Raw genomic sequence first — 17,967 nt, forward strand, 5'->3', positions numbered from 1 at the left:
TCGTGTTTTTTGTTTTTTTCCTTTTTTTCCTTTTATTTATTTAATTTTTTTTTCCTCTTTTTTTAAATTTTTTTTTGTATTTTTTGTTTTTTGTTTTTTTTTGCTAAATAAATCCAAACTTGCATGAGGTTTGTTTTTTGTAAAAAACAAACATGCAAGTTTTTGTAAAAAAAACAAACATCATACAAGTTTGTTGGATGGTAACTTGGAAGTTTGCTTTTAACTTGCCTCAAGTTTACAGAGTTGCAATCTCAAACTTGGGTCAAGCTTGAACTCTTGATACTTCAAACTTGATACAAGCTTGAGGCAAGTTTGAATTGCAACCTGGGATGGTTGATATGAAATATTATTTAAATGGGTGTTTTTACACTAGAATATTCCATAGTCCCTGGACCGGTACCTGAAGCGTAAGACCTTGCCGTCATGTAACAAAAGTGATCAAGATACGCTGCGATTGGTATACCAATGCAGTGTCCTATGCACCAATAGGTGCGGAAAGGGATGATGAAACACTGACAACTTTTCACATTTTTGTGTGTCGTATTATCGAGCTGATTTTAATTCTATTTTGAAATTACTTCGCGTGTGACGGGAAAATACGGGTAAATATTGTGACGTGTTTCGTCTTGTTAGGACATTTTCAAACAAACTCTAGGAGAATATGGAATTCTACCAATTGTCCGCATACACAATAAATAATGTATTTTTATTTTTTTGCCGTTTTCTGACATTTCACGGTTAAAAAAAACGATTAATTCGATATTTACATTCGATTATTTGCATGTCTCGAATGCTTGTATTTCGATTATCTAAATATTTCGATTATCCCATCATTAAATATGTCAGTGGGCGAATCCACAGAAAAAAAGAGTTTTTAACCGGTTTTTCCAGAATTTCTTCCTACTTCCTCCGCTGACACGAACCTGAATAAAATCCGGCTATTTACGAAATAGTTCATAATAAGCCAGCAAGAACTTAAAAAAATCGACGGCTACAATATTTTTTCCGGGTGACTAAACAAAAAATGCAGACCGCGCGGTGGAGGATTACGCCGAAAAAATAAGAACTTTTTCTCAGTCAAGAAAAAAGTCAATGAAGGTGTTTGTTAGGAATTTTAATTGTAAGTACTCCTAAAACTGTCTATTTGAATTGGTATTGTCGCATTGATAACTCGCTCGAAAACGTCAAGGACGTCACCCTATAGTTCTACATTATCTCTGCGTCACCCTTGCATATTTTGATTTTTTGACGGTTTAGTCACAAATCAAAGACACACCCAGGCAGTGTTGCCAGATCCCAAAGACCAGTTTTCCGTCTTTTAGATTGCGAATTTTATTCGAACAGATTTCAGAGTAATGTGGCAAAGTCGTATGAAAATAAAAAAATGTGCTAGACATAGAATTAAGAATAGTCCAGAAGGAGCGTAGAATCATATTTGAATACATCGGACTGTGTCCAATAATTCCCTCACTATGCCTCACTTTCGCCGCGCGCATTCGCGACGTCGTTGCGTAATGTTGCACGATGGGAAAACATATAATTATAACACAAATGTTACGTTAAAAAAGCAATTTGTTAATTTCTCTAAAATTTAATTGTGCACACGCGGAAATATTGATTGACGATAGATAAGTAAAGGGTCATTTAATAAGAGTAATTGAATTAATGAACTTTGAACTTAAAATATAAAACAAATTTTATTTTACATAAAACAGATATTTTTATATCACGTCAAATAATACTTGATGTTTAAAAGATAATGTCTGTCAAATGTCCACGATAGAGTTGTTTAATCCGAGATCCAATTTTCATAAGTTCTCTCATTAGATGAGCAAAGTAGGGTAGAAAAATTTACTACCCTGGCAACACTAACGAAGTGTTCATTTTGTTTCTTCGACAATCTGACAGATGGAAAAATAATTCAATTTTTAAGTAATGCATTTGTTACATACACATTCATTTGCTAATTACACATGAAATGTGATCCCATCCTGTTTCTTTAAGATCCTAGCAGTATTTCTACACTTAAAAAGGACAAAACACGGCATCGTTGAATTAAAATCAGAAGTTGCGCACTGAGCGACGTCTACAAAGAAACTAATGGGTCAAAACGTAAACCTACTCATTAAGGAGTAGTTTAGTTGCCTTTTGTTTGATGCGCGAATGCGGTTTCTGGACTATTCTTAATTCTATGCATTTGGCCATCTTTGATACTAAAGGCCTCAACTCTCTATAGTGTTAATCGCAAGAATTTATATAATTTTGAATATACGAGTACACGAGAAAAAAAAACTTAGACGAAATATAAAGAAAAACATAAAATAAAAATACATTCATACTAATTGAAATTTAATGCAGTTTTTACACTAACTCAAAAATTTCTTTATTTTATTTTATTTTATTTATTTAATTTTACAATACGCCCAAGGGGCATTTACAAAAAATATACAGTTAAGTACAAACATAGTGCGTGAAAATTTAAAAGATAAACAATGCTTTTTTGTATACATTTAGAAACAATAAGAAGCATACTGCCATGCAAAATTAAAAGTGAAACTTTACATAGTAAAAAAGAAAAAAAATAAATTATATGGATATAATAAAAGTAATTGAATTAAAAAGCAAATTGTAAATAACTTGTAAAGAATTCAAACAAAAAAATAAATACATTTTCATATACTTATAAGTATAAAAAAAATGGTATCAACAAATTATTGTTAAAAACAAATAATGAAAATTAGTCAACAGTAAGTATATATGTGAAAATAATATAATATACGGTACACAAAAATATTTGATAAATTAATATCAGAAAGAGATAAGATAATAATAATACACATCAAAAACAGAGAAAGAATTGTATGAAAAAGAAAGTTTTATTACGACATTAATAATTTGTTTCAAACAGTGCATTTAAGAACGTTTTAAAATTGATAATTGTCGTATTAAAAATGTCTATTTCACAAGTAAATTTGTTGGCTAAGGAACGTAAACGCGGAATGGGAGTGTCGTGCATAGTTAGTACCCACGTATGTACTCGTAGTTGCAAACAACTCCGTACTTCTAGTGACTCGATTAGGTATTTTGAAGTTAATGAGATTCAGGAGTTCACAACAATCGAGCTCCGAATTTAAAATTTTAGATTTACTTTGAATTTATTTATTGATATATTAGTTTTAATAGTTTTTAGTTCATTGGGGAGATTATTGTAATTTTTAACACATTTAAAGACAAAGCTATTTTGACCATGACTTTTGTGGAATTCAGGGTATTAATATTATTTTGGTATCTTAGTGACTTATTCATCTCAAATTCTTTTATTTTTCTTCTTTATAAATTTGTAGGGTGGAATTTATTTTAAAAATAGTGTCTACTGTATTTATTTATTTATTTGACGGACTTATGCAGTCCATTCAAACGATGGTAAATACAATTTCTTATAATAAACACAGGCACTAATTTTTTTAATCTATGAAGACTTACACTAAAAAAGGCTAGATCTTGTCTCGAGTTTACAATACGACACAATCGGGACATTGGTGCATGCGAGCCATAGTTTGCGCTGTGCTGATCGAGGAACAGCACATTATTATTTCGCAACCGGCGGATCGGAACATTGAATGCCACTTGTTCCAGTAACGATGGTACATCAAAATATAAACACTCGTTCAGCAACACAAATTAACTGTATTGTCCCATTTGTATCAACCGCCTTTGGTAAAAAGCAATACATTGTAATTGCTCCAAAAATATTTAATGATTTATTGCCAAATATAAAAGACTCAAAATGTAAAACAAAGTTTAAAATAAAAATAACTGCCCATATAAATAGTGTAGCGAGAGATTTTTTTGAAAAATATATGTAAATCAAAAAACGTAGTACTTTATATAATTGGTACACATATTATTCATTTTTTTATGTATTTCATTGCTTTATATTTGTTTTATTATACATTAAACAAAATTATTTATGTTAATATAACATGTATTCTTGGCACATAATCATACTTTATATTTGTATAATAACGGTTTTTAATTTCTTATATTTGATTAGCTAGGCATTTATAATTAAGTAGTTTTAGTTTTTCTTTTTTATGTTATTGTTTTATTAGTATAGGACTACTTATGCTCTAAAGATAGAAAATCTCCATCTTAGAACAGGCTGTGCCATGTTAGATGGAGACTATCATAAACAGAGAACACTCCGTTTTCATTTTACATTAATTGGTTCATATAGATTCCCGGTTATTAAGTATGTATATTATTTTTTTTGCTATAAATTTATAAATAAATAAATTAAGCCATTCAGCAAATTAAACATAGATATGGTCTTTCCATTTGAAGTTTTGCTCTATGTATACACTGAGATATTTAATTTTATCTGTTGTAACAAGTACTGAACATGTTAAATCGCAGTTAGTTTTGTTGCAATTGCTTTGGCGAATAATTATTTTTTCTACTGAATCTAAATTTGCTTTTTTTAAATAAAAAAAATGGGATGATTTTTGTCATTTCCTTGTCATGATATTTATCTTGTGTTTTAAAAAGACGTAAAAATATCTTAACCAAATAAAAATTAAAAATTGTATATTACGCTTTGATTCACATGGTATAATAGGGTGGGGAGGAGTCTTAGACGCGCATAGTCGCTCAATAGAAATTGCACAGAAAAATATAATTAAAATAATTTACAAAAAACATAGACTATTTCCTAGTAATCAATTATACGTAGAGAGTGGACTCCTTAGTTTTAGAAAATTATATTTATTTCAGTGCCTGAAATATGAATTCTTGAATAGGGAATTGTTTAGTAATAATTCAAATCGTATTAGTAATAGATCCGATAGTGTACTGTCAGTTCCAGGATGCAGAACTAAGTTCGCACAGAGGCACTCCTCACATGTTGCTCCGAGATCCTTCAATCTTTTTTAAGAAACTACAAAACATTAAATTACTGGTACAGTTTAAAGTAGGTTTGAGGTCTTGGATTAGTATGGAAGGAACAGATAGACACATTTAAAAAAAAAAATGCATTTGGCAAATAAATCATTTTTTCGTAATATCAGCATATTGTCTTTGCACATCAAATATGGGCCATGTGACTCGGAGCACATTCTGAGAAAATCGATAAAAACAATTTAAAAAATAAACTAAACCGAAAATAACACTTCTGTGTATGGGACGAAGTAGGAAAAATGCTGTGTTTTTCAATAAAGTAATATATTTATTTAAAATATTGATTACTTTATGCCAAAAAGTCACATTTTGATGATTTGCTCAGAATGTGCTCCGAGTCACATGGCCCATATTTGATGTGCAACGACGATATGTTGATTTGGTTTTTATTTTATTTTTCTTTTCTTTTCGTGTCATACCATATTTATATGCTTTAAACTTTTTAATAATTAAAAAAGGAATGGCCCACGCTCAGACGCTGAAGTCTTTGTGAGCATTTTTTCCAATTTATGTTATAGCTTAATTTTAAGATGTATTTTTCTAAAGTGTATTTTGTAATTATATTTCTATGTAAATAATATATGTATGGAAAAATAAACAAATAAAAAATATAAAAAATTTAAAAAATGGCATAACGGCCCCTAAATCATGTTTTTCGAGACTTCCTAAATGAGACAATTCTTGAACTTAATTTCTCCGTTTTAATGTACTGTGACTAAATCAGTGACCTTAACGCGCCTTCGTGTACCCTTACTACATCTATAAGGTGCTTAAGCCAATGTTTATATTTGTTCCCCAAATATTAAAGAATAGTAATAAAACAAAACATTGTTTAGAAAAGGGTTGTTTTATGACGTCACTTATTCTAGAGTTTGACTGGTGTCCTTAAGTGCGTGTAGCGGATGTCCCCCTTTAAAATTATTTGCAGCAACAAACAATGTTTAAGTCTCTTTTTGTTTCGCTCGACAAAAGAAAAAGGACAATCTCCGCTCCGATTTAATTATACACTGGTCGTTCTGTTCGCAACCTGATTTCTAAAAAAAAAGACTTATTGTTTTGATACCCATCTATCTTTTAATGGAACATATCAACGTTTACTTTGCAGAACTTAAATAGATTATCAAATATTTAACAGTAAAATGAATAATTATACAAAAAAACAAAGAGAGGTGTATGAGGCCATCCGCAGCGAAGATGCTCGCAGCTTGGAGCCTCTGGTTGGAAGGTGGCGCCGAGAGTTGTCTGATGACGAAGTGGATTCCCACATCGCTAGAGCTTACAGCGACCTGAGGCTGTGGAATGTGCGGCTCGGTGAGGACATGGAGCACGCGGTGTGTTGCCAACTTGTCCAGTTGCGGTTTTCTACCAAATCTGATGAAGATTTGAAAAAGCCGACCGCAATACTCAGGTAAGGTTCAGTCAATACTCTTCGACATTTCACTCTCACAGACTAATAACATGAAAAACAGCACTCTTGGGCTGCCTTCAAAGACAGTTTTAGTGACATCGACATATTTTTATTTATTTTTTTAGTTTATTTATACAAATCATTTTATCTCGTAATTATCTGGCTCAGTAGTTGGTTCTATCGTGGCAGGAATTGTTTTATTTTTATCAGTTGAGAGAGTGGGTATTTAACATACTATATCACAAAGTCTACAATGTATGCGAGGGAAACGATTTATTTATATAGACGCCCAATATAGAAAATTATACATAGAAAATTATTATAAAGGAAAGTAGAAAGACAATGGTATATGGTAGACTTGGTGGGAGTGGAAGCGGGAGAGAGGTGTTTGAAAGAAGACAACTTGTTATCAAAGAAATCAAGACTGGTATGTTTGTTGGCAGACCTAAGAATTCTGGGCATAGGGGAATGAAAACCATAGTTAGTTCTATGGTTATCGGTATGAAAGAGTAAGTTTTGTCTGAGGTTTCTAGTTGGGATATTTAATTTGATCGAGTTCAGTAGTTCAGGCGCATCAAAGAGTGAGTTGAGAATTTTAAATAGGACTAGAAGGTCGGATTTATTTCGACGGTCTCAAAGAGAAGATATATTTAAGCTAGTTTCTAGCTCATTATACGTATATTGGTCTCTGGATAAGCCCAACCTCCAGCCTATCTTTCTCAAAAATCGATGTTGAACTGATTCAATATTCTTGATGTGAACATCATAATATGGAGACCAGATAACGGAGGAATACTCCAGATGCGGGCGAACTAGGGAACAGAAGAGAGTTTTAAGGGTATTGATATTTTTGAAGTCAGCTGTGCTGTCAATAAATCCAAGAAGTTTTAAGAATTTATTGATAACATGTTCAATATGAATTGTAAAAGAAAGTTTAGTGTCAAGTATAATACCCAAATCTCGTATACTAGACACAGATGATAATATTTCATAGTTCAGTGAGTAGTCGTATATAATTGGATTTTCCAGACGAATGTTTATTTATTACATTTTATTTTATTTTATTTATTTATATATACGCCCAATGGGCATTTTTATGGACACATTTATACATAGAAAATTATTATAAAAAAATTAGAAAGACTCAATGGTTTATAGTAGACTTTGTGGGAGTGGAAGCGGGAGAGAGGTGTTTATAATTGAATTTGATTCAGTTATCGTTTGAAAGAAGACAACTTGTTATCAAAGAAATCAAGAATGGTATGTTTGTTGGCAGACCTGAGAATTCTGGGCATAGGAGAATGAAAACCATAGCTAGTTCTATGGTTATCGGTATGAAAGATTTGCTCATGAATGTTGATAAATCCAATGTTAAGGTTTTTTGAAAGAAATTAAAGTATGACTAAATGTGAAATCACTGTGAATGGGGTATACTGAAACTGGCAGAGGAATCAAATAAATAATAATTACTACCTCAAGACAAGATCTGGTCTATCTTAGTGATGTGTATACCAAAAAAATCCAGATCTTGTCTCGAGTTTACAATGCGACACAATGAGGAATTCCAGCCCAACCCGGAATTCAATTTTAAAAATGTTTTCGTGTACACGTGAATATTTAAAATTTTTGGAGTAGGATGATATATCTCAAAAACGCACGCAAAAATAAATAAAAAATGTTGAAAATAGTATTCATTTTAAAATCGTAAATAATGACGTCACTCCTTGTATCTACGTGTAGTATTTCCGGTTTCCGCTTTAAAGCCCCTGCACCTTGTAAGGAACGTTTTGACCATAGAAAAAAAAGAGTATAATTTGTGATTGGTGATTTGGCGGCGAATAATTCGATTACGATCTACGACCTGAAATCCGGCAAATAATACTTTGTTGACATTTCAACCAGAGATTATGTCAACTTTCTAGGTTTTTCTAAATCGAAACGTTCGTAAAAAGAAACATAACATAGAAATGAGCAAATTATGATCAACTAAATGAAGTAATCAAAGCAATATTCCATAGATTCTTATCAGGTCGGTGAAAGTAAGAACGCCAACCGTTTCGTGACGTCACTACTGAAAAGTGACACACTGATTACAGTCATTTGGCGCGGTATTTGATAAATGTAACTTTAAAAAATCATATCTTTGTAAATAACGCACAAAAAAAATAATGTATATTTTTGCTTAGTTAAATAGTACGCTAAAAATAAATAAATTAGAAAACAGTGGAATCCCTCACTGGGACGTTGGTGTATGCAAGCTATATTTTGAGCTGTGCTGATCAAGGAACAGCACATTATTATTTCGCAACTGGCGGATTGGAACATCGAATGCCATTTGTTCCAGTAACGATGGTACAAAAATTAAGCCATTTAGTCAATTAAATACAAATATGGAGTCGATGTTATTCCTACGTTTTTGTAGACTCGACTCAGTTAGTTTTTTTTTATTTTTTATATGGGAGTTGCTTTATTATTTACCTTGCTTATAATATACAAGGTTTATATTTCAAAAAGTGGATTTTTCTGCAATTAAATATCTTAAAATTTATCTAAACTATTGGGATCAGGAGGGATATATTAATGTGGGCTAATCAGGAACTTCTCAGCATTTGCTCACGTGGAGAGGAAACCACTTAAAACTCTTCAGGAGAAGCCGGTCTGTTGGCAGCAGTCAACAGGCCTTCCGTTCCACTAGAGGAGTGTTCGGCATTTTCTTCCCTACTTTGGTTTATTTTACCAATAGCCTGCAGTATATTGATCATGTATAATACTACCTCTCGTGTGAGTTCTTTATTACCTATCACCGATGGGATGTCGCATAGATCTTCACTCAAGCTTCTGCATCGCGCTTCCAGTTAGTGCAGTCTCCCCTCTCGAGGCCAATCATCCACGCTTCTTTTCTTAGCAGACGACGTTGCGCCGATTCAATATGATTTATCCGGCCTACACAGAAGGGAGACCAGATCGCGGAGTCATCGAGTTGATACATCTCGTGCAGGGGGCAGTCATAGTAAACATTGAGTATCTTATAAGTTTCTTCTGTCGTTCTTTCAATGCCCAAGTCCTAGTGCTTTTAAACTACCGTGGTATACTGATACTCTTTGGTGTCTAGAGCTCCCGATGCGGAGAGTGCGTCTATCGCCGCCCGTCTGCGCCTGCTGACTGCCGTCCTGGCCCGCCTGTGCGATCCCGCAGTCGCCGACGTCACGGCGCCGTTTCTGCACCGCGTGCGGCTCGCGGCCCTTCTGGCTCACAGCCTGAAGCTGCAGCCCGCCCTGCGAGCCTCCCTTCCCTGGGACGAGGTGGTCTTCTGCCTCGTGATGTTTGCCTCTGCGCACACTCACCCCAGCCGGATGAACGTCTACTACAGATCTGCACTGACCCTGGAGAGAGTGCAGGCTAATCTGAGGTGCTTCGCGAGCCGGCTGTTGGAGTTAGATTTAATCAATGTGAGTATAAAAGTTTTAATAGAAATATAATGTTTATTTAACAAATTAGAGAAGGGAATATGTCCTATTGACGTGTTGTGAATTACAGGCGCTGATTGAGGAGTCGTCTCCGGCGAAAGTCGGGCGCCCGGAAGCTGTCAGGAGACTGCAGCAGCAAGCTCCGGGCTTGGTCCGACTCTACCAGGACTATAGGGAGGTCAGGGATATGTACTCTCTGGAAACTATGTCCAGCTGTATACGAGCGGATATTCCCGTGGAGAGAGTGTTGCAGGTAAGCGCACGCCTCGTGTTCGCTCCCTAATTTACAGATTATACGAGGGTGTTCAGAAAATAACGGGAATTTCGCATGTTTGGAGAGTTCGATTGTCAGTTTTCTGTAATTAAAATTATGTTGGAATTCATGCCCCTGAAGAATGCTAAAATAAACCGGTTGGAAATGGTAGTGGGGGAGTCAGTTAACGAACACTGGGTCTCTCAGTCTTCACCGGCCATCCGGAGAGTGAGGACGGGCGTTTAAACAAGATTGTATTATTTTTTTTCAAATAGACTTTTTCTAAAAAAATATGAAAATATCATGCACTTAATTTCTGAACATAACTCGTATAATAAATAAATATACCTCGTGTTTTCAGATCTGTAAAAATGTAATCATATATATAAACAGAATTATGATTTTAGGTACTGGGAGAGCAACTCAAGGATACTGCTGACTCCCCCAACTTGTCTACCGCTCCTCCCGAGATGTTCCTGGAGTCTATCCGGCCCCTCGTCACCAAGCTGCGCGACTGCCTCGCTCACGCCAACACCTTCACCCTCCGGGAAGACACGGACGCGTTCTCTCACATTCAAAATGACATCAAGAAGATCGGACTCGTCATCTCACGCTGGCTCTACTCCGCGAAGATGGACAAGATCAAACAAACCTTAGACGCCATCACCGACGTCCAACGGGTGAGTGAAATGGATAAGTTAATGGACGTGTTCCAAGACGTTTTCATTTTGGACGAGACGGACACGATAACGTTAGACCAAAACACGAAAGAACAGACCAAATTGGAAACTCTCTTTCGAGAAATCGGCCGTAATGTTCCAGACATGACGGATTACGAAGAAGACTTGTTGCGACAGATAAACAAGGTCATTTACAGTGCAAGGGACATTCAAAACATTATTCGAGAGTACTCCGTCGGTTTGCGGATGCTCAAAGATTTCTGCGAGTACATTTTCCAGGAAAGATCCTATCGGATGGCCGAAAACTCCATCATCCAAATCAGGCTCGCCGCTCTGGTCATCCTGAACAAGCTCCGGCCGAACTCCGCCAACTTCTCAGACTTGAAAGTCTTCGAAGATCTGACCTCCTCGATGGCCGAATTTTACCGAAGCACTCGCGCCCGACTGGAGGACGGGGGAGAGCGACTGGCCGACATAATTTTTGCGATTCACCACATATTCGCCTACGAAAATAACAGCACGAGGTGGATCGACGAATACAAGCGCCTACTCATCGCTCACAAGATTAAAAAGCCAAAATCGAAAACGAATAGCGCTCAAACTAAAAAGTCGTATAATAAAAAACAAACTGGAAAAAAGGAAAGATGCCCGATCGATTCCAAACCAGTTGGCGAAAAGATTGAAAGTGATGATGCTGAATCACCTGTCGATACCGTACTTCATAAATCACTCGCCCACAAGTTGGTCAAACTGCGTGAAATTTTAGATACACCAAACAATAGATTGTCGACAATCATTAAGAGCAGCACTGAACGGTCCAAGATAGAACTACTCGTCCTCGATATAATGTCTGATCTGGAAACTACCGAGTGTCTCATAGGCAATAGCCTCTTCATCGAAGGTGACACTCCCATTCTGACCGGAAGAGGGCTGCGGAATTACTTAGCCCACGGAAGCCCCCTGGTCGATACTTTCTTTACCGACCCTTTCATATCGGTATATTACAATGCGAAATTGCTCGTGGAAAACATGGCCAATCTGGGAAACGAATTTTATCTAGGAAAAGTTTACTGCGGCGATGCGGATGAGCTAGAAACCAAATTCAAGAGGGACTTGTCTATTCTCGAAGTTCGAGAAAATATGTGCGATGCGCTGGTTCGCGGAAATCTCCCGGAGTTGCGAGGCTATTTAGAGCGAGGAGCCGAAATCAACTTCAGGAATCTCAAGTCACAGACCGCTCTGCATTTGGCAGCTGGAAGCCACAATACAGATTTAGTCCGCTACCTCGTTTCGGAGAAAAAGATCAGTACGGATGTGCGAGACGTTTACGGACAGACTCCCTTGCACTCTGCGGCGGCTCACGGGCGAAGCGACACAGTGCGGTATTTGGTACGGAGTGCGAGTTTGAGTGTCGACGAGCGGGACAACATCGACCGAACACCGCTGCACATCGCGGCTCAAAACGGACAGACCGAAACAGTTCGGGCGTTGTTGGATCTCGGAGCCAGCGCCGCTGCGAAGGGAAGGATGGACGCTCGGCCCTTGCACATGGCCGTCCGGAACAACCACATCCGAGTTGCGGAGGTTTTATTGAATCATCGCGATGTGGAAGTGGATTCTTTTCACAGGGACACTGGAATCGCGGCCATTCACGAAGCCGCCGAGTACGGCTATCTCGCGATGGTCAATTTGCTACTGGATCACGGGGCGAACGTCGACGCTAGATGCTCGGGCGGGGACCGGCCGCTGCACTTCGCCGCTAGCCACTGCCATCTGGAGATTGTTAAACTCTTGATAGTGCGGGGCGCTAAAGTCAACCTAAAGTCTCCAACTTCTGGGAATACGCCCTTGTTCAGGGCTGTCACCGCTAAGTACCTCTCAAACACGGATGTCGTGAAAGTACTTCTCGACAACGGAGCGTCCGTCACCGACACCGAATACGTATTTTCTGAAACCGCTCTTCACGCCGCCGCATTCCATAACGATTGCGAGGTCGTTCGCCTTTTAGTAGAAAAGGGCGCGGATATAAATGCCACCAGATATAATGGAATGACTCCTTTAATGTGCTCGGCCCGGAAGGGACATTCGGAAAATGTAGAATGCTTATTGAAGATGGGCGCGAATCCGATTGCAAAAGATTCGAGCGGGTGCACAGCGTTGCACTTTGCGTCTATCGGCGGTCACAGCGATATCATTAAAATACTCGTCGGTAAAAGCATCGACGTTAATTGTAAAAATGAAAGTTTCATGACTCCGTTATATCTGGCTTCGACGTACGGTCACACAGAAGCCGTACGCACTTTGCTGTCGGAAGGTGCCCTGGTCGATAGCGCTTCTGAGGACGGGTGGACTCCATTACACGCCGGTGCTGCCGAAGGTCACTGCGAAATATCCGAGGAGTTAATCGCTAGAGGAGCGAATGTCAACGCAGTAAATAAGAAAAAATCGACACCTTTGCATCTGGCGGTGGCTAAACCTCGTTCGAAGAATATACTTCAAATTTTGCTCGACAAAGGAGCCAATATCGATGCCGGAAATGTAAGTAACAGCACTCCATTGCATAGGGCGTGCTTATTTGGACACGGTCAATTGGTAACATGGCTGATTGCAGAAAACGCCGATGTGAACGCGGTCACAGAGGATGGATTTACTCCGTTGATCATCGCTGCTGAATACAATCACACGGAAGTTGCTAGGATTCTTCTCGATAGCGGAGCAAATATAGAGGCAGCCAAACGAGACGGAGAAACAGCGCTGTGTCGAGCTGTCAATTACAACTTCCTAGAACTCCTCCGACTCTTGATAGAGCGCGGCGCTGATGTCAATGCGGCGCACGGGAAGCCCTTGATAATGGCCGCCAAGAGTGGTCACTCCGCACTCATTGAAACTCTCTTGAAAAATACAAAAATTAATATCAACGTAGTAGATAGTAACGGCGATACATTGTTGCATATAGCGGCTCGCTACGCAAACTGTAATTTAGCTAAAGAGCTGCTCAAGAGGGGGGCTAGCGTCCATCGCGCGAATAGCAGTGGTCTCACGCCGTCGGGAGTCGCTACCGTTCGCAACCATAAGGACTTCCTCCATTTATTATTGGCTAATGAAGCGTCACCGAGTGACGGCGATCTGTGTAAAGCTGCCATGAATGGATTGCACGACGTGGCGGAGTCCCTACTCCGCGCCGGAGCCAGAAATGTCAGGCACGAAGATAAGAAGAACATATCTACGGTAGAACTAGCGGTTGCCAGAGGCTATCTAGACGTAGTGCGTTTGTTTTTTGACATCGGGGATGTCGCCGTCGATGACGAAGACGGAATGAAATGCACGATGCTTCATATCGCGGCTCACGAAGGTCACATACCGATCGTAGAATACCTACTCCAGAAAGGTGCGGATAAAGATCGGAGGAATTCAGCCGGTCTAAAGCCGATACACGTGGCTATCAACCGAGGGCGTCTCCCCGTTATTGACTATTTCCTCGAGGCCGGGGTGGATGTGAATGATGCGGATTTTCAGGGGATCAGTTTGTTGCACTATGCCGCGCACGTTTCGCAAGCTGAGGCGGCCGCGCTGTTGATATCGCACGGGGCCGATGTCAACTGCGCCACCGCAACAGGCATGAGGCCGCTTCACCTCGCCGCCGCGCGAGGGAACCTCTGCATTCTGAGGGATCTGATTGCGGCCGGAGCGCACTACGACGCCTGTGACCAGAATGGCAAAGAGCCAAAAGACTACGCCACGGATAGTGATATTCTGAATCTGTTGAACTCTACCGCCTCGTTGTTTTCGGCCACTGCGTGCGGCAATATACCCGCCGTGGAGCTCTCGATATCTCGCGGCGCTTCGCTATCTGCGAGCTCCAGCCGAGGCTCGACTCCTCTGCATCTGGCTGTTCAACTAGGACACGCGGAAATATGCGACATTCTTCTCGGGCACAAAGCCAACCCCAATAGCCTCGATAGGGAAAAGAAAGCACCCTTACACTACGCCATAGCGTCGTCTCGACACGATCTAGTGCGGCAACTCTTATCCCACGACGCTATATTCCAAGATCCGGATAGCGATGAGGAGGTTCCTACAGATCGAAATATAAGAGATTTGATCAAGTTTGTCGCTGAATCGTTTAAGAAGGTTCAGAATGGCGACATCAGCGTGATTGAGGATCTCCGAGGATCGGAGGATATTGAAATGGTGAGGAGAGCGCGAAATGCGGATAACCACTCGATGCTGGTCGTCGCGATACGACACGAATTCCCCGAAACAGAAAAGCTGCAGGACGTATTGCAAAAAGATACATCGGTCGTAAAACATATTTATGACGCGCTAGTTTTTAAAGAACGCTACCCGGAAGCTCTCGATTTCCTGCAAACACATCTGAAGGCTACTATCGATATTATGGGTGAAGATAATCCGGTTGTGTGGGAACTCTCGGCGGAAAAGGCTAGGATACTTTTCTACTTATCCCGGTATACGGAAGCTTTAGACTTACGAAGCGAAATTTACACCTTGAGAAAAAATGCGTTCGGAGATTATAACAGAGTCACTATGTGGACGAGGGTGGATGTCGCATCTACCCTGGAAACATTAGCCAGGTACGAGGAAGCGCTGGACATATGCGACTCTGTCTTAGAGTCGCAAGAAAAACTTTTAGGGAAAGATCACTCGGATACGCTGCGCACTCGGATGTGCAAAGCGTCGACTCTGGGCTGCGTCCGGCGATACGACGAAGCGCTCAGCCTAAACGAAGAGACGTACCGTATGTGCCTCTCGGTCCGCCCGGATCCCTCGTTGACTTCCAGCATTCTGGGCAACACCGCGGCCATCTTGAGCTGTCAGGGCAAGTATGAGGAAGCATTTTCCATGTTCCAGCAGGTCTACGAAGCTAAGAAATTGTTCTGGGGCCCGTACCACTCGGACACGTTGAAGGCCATGTACAACATGGGCACGGCTTTAGCTGGACTGAAGAAATTAGAGGAAGCGTTGGATTTATTTTACTCCGTCTTTAGTCACCAAATGACGCAGCTGGGGCCGGAAAATATCCAAACTCTCGGTACTCGAAAGAAAATTTCGGCGTGTTTGATCCTGCTGAAAAAAAAATCCGAAGCTGTCGAAATAATGACGACAGGATACGATCGAATGAAAAGTATCTTAGGGCCAAACCATCCGGAAGTTGCGAGTCTAGAAAGAATGATGCAGGAAGTCGCTGTTTCAGATTCGGAAGAAATAAATGGATGCTATGTAAATTTGGACAGCCACGTCCGGTGGTCGTGAAGACATCGTGAAACTATTGGCGTTCTGAGTACGCGAGGAAATACTTTGTTACACGCTGCAGCATTGCACGAACAACGCCGTTTTCTCGACAAAGCATCTTCAACACTAAAGAAAAACGTAAAATAATAAAAGCTAGAAACTATTTAGCGGGACTGACTTCGCTTTACGTAGATTTCTACCATTTGGTTAGATTGCCGCTTCGCAATTCGGCAGGAGAAAATCCGCCCTAAATGAACAGTCAAAATTTAAGCGGAGACACTAAATAAATTAAAAGATGCACAAAATGAAGAATTAGGCGCTATAGACTCTATTTCAGCATAAGAATAATTATCTCTCTCTAGTCCAAGCATCCACGCTATTTTTCGAAGCAGGCGATGTTAGACTGATTCAATGTGATTTATGCGATTGACATAGAATGGAGATCAGACCACTGAGGCATATTCAAGAAGAGGGCGAACAGTTGAGCAATAAAGAGTTTTGATTGTACGGACATTAGTAAAATCAGAGGATATTCTGTTAATGAAGCCAAGTAATTTCAGTGATTTATTTACTGTATTATCTATATGCTCGTTGTATGTCAGTTTATAGTCCAAAACACTTGTTGTAATCTAACTTCTATTTATTACATTTAAGTTTGTAAGTGAAAATTCTTGATGGAAGTTCATTGTAATTTATTATATAAATAAAACACGAGTGATACTTTAATCCACAAATTTGGAATATCCAGTGACCGGTTTCATCGCTTTCGCGACATCTTCGAGACTGGTATCTTTATTAAAAAGTTAAATGTATTTATACAGAACAGAGGTAAGGATACATAATTCAAAGTTATATGTAAGTAAATTAAATAAAGTTATTTTTATCTTAAGGATCATTATCAACAAATTTTCTATGGGTTAACTAATGAATTGATATAATGCTATTTTAACGAGTTTAAGTATTTTATTTTATTTTTGGTGTCTCATCCTTCGTGAGTGTGGTTTTGTAAATAATGATTTCTGAAAAACAAAGGGTAAAAAGTAATTAGTAAAATTATATTACAATGGGTAAAGTAATGGAGAATGCACGGCACGTGTGTTATCTGTTCATTAAGTAATTCTACGTCGGGTTTATTTTTTAATCTATTAATTTCGAGAATTTCTAATTTGTCAAGTTTATGGCCTTTGGGTGCAAAATGAATTATTTTTACATTATTTTTTAATTCTAAGGAATGTTTGTTTTCTATTAAATGATTGGCAAAATTTGAATTATCTTTATTATTAGACCATGATTGTATGTGCTCTTTTATGCGTGTTTTAAAGGCTCTACCCGTTTGGCCTACGTAGCATGTATTTTTACAGTCGTTACAATTAAGAAGGTAAGTTCCTGAGTTGGAAAACTTATCTTTTTTATCTCTAGTATTTACCAACAAATTAACTAAGGAATTATTATTGTAAAAGGCTGCAGTGCATTTATTTTTATTTATTATTTGTCCAATTTTATCACTAGTTTTTCCAATATACGAAAGTTTTGCCCACCGCTTTCGGTCTTTATTATTATTGTTGTTGTTTGGTGTCAAACTTTGGGTTAATTTATTGTTTACGAGACGCTTTTGTTTCTTTCTTATTAATAGATTAAAAAATAAACTCGACGAAGAATTACTTAATGAACAGATAACACATGTGCATTCTCCATTACTTTACCCATTGTAATATAATTTTACTAATTACTTTTTACCCTTTGTTTTTCAGGAATCATTATTTACAAAACCACACTCACGAAGAATGAGACACCAAAAATAAAATAAAATACTTAAACTCATTAAAATAGCATTATATCAATTCATTAGTTAACTCATAGAAAATTTGTTGATAATGATCCCTAAGATAAAAATAACTTTATTTAATATGTATCCTTACCTCTGTTCTGTATAAATACATTTAACTTTTTAAT

The 17,967-nt window shown here is 38.4% G+C and overlaps 1 protein-coding gene across 1 annotated transcript; it reads left to right on the plus strand.

The window, feature by feature from the left end:
* The first annotated feature begins 1,005 nt into the window (after positions 1-1,005).
* On the plus strand, positions 1,006-16,319 carry LOC148276923 (uncharacterized). The gene is made up of 5 exons (XM_088233585.1): positions 1,006-1,120; positions 6,062-6,364; positions 9,477-9,813; positions 9,902-10,084; positions 10,492-16,319. The coding sequence occupies exons 2-5, from the start codon at positions 6,096-6,098 to the stop codon at positions 16,033-16,035; spliced, it is 6,333 nt and encodes a 2,110-aa protein (XP_088089711.1). The 5' UTR covers positions 1,006-1,120; positions 6,062-6,095; the 3' UTR covers positions 16,036-16,319.
* The last annotated feature ends 1,648 nt before the right edge of the window (positions 16,320-17,967 follow it).

The sequence above is a fragment of the Micrasema longulum genome, unplaced genomic scaffold (genome assembly GCF_059751315.1).
Source record: "Micrasema longulum isolate JH-2025_06_02 unplaced genomic scaffold, ASM5975131v1 h1tg001127l, whole genome shotgun sequence".
Classification (NCBI taxonomy): Eukaryota; Metazoa; Arthropoda; class Insecta; order Trichoptera; family Brachycentridae; genus Micrasema; species Micrasema longulum.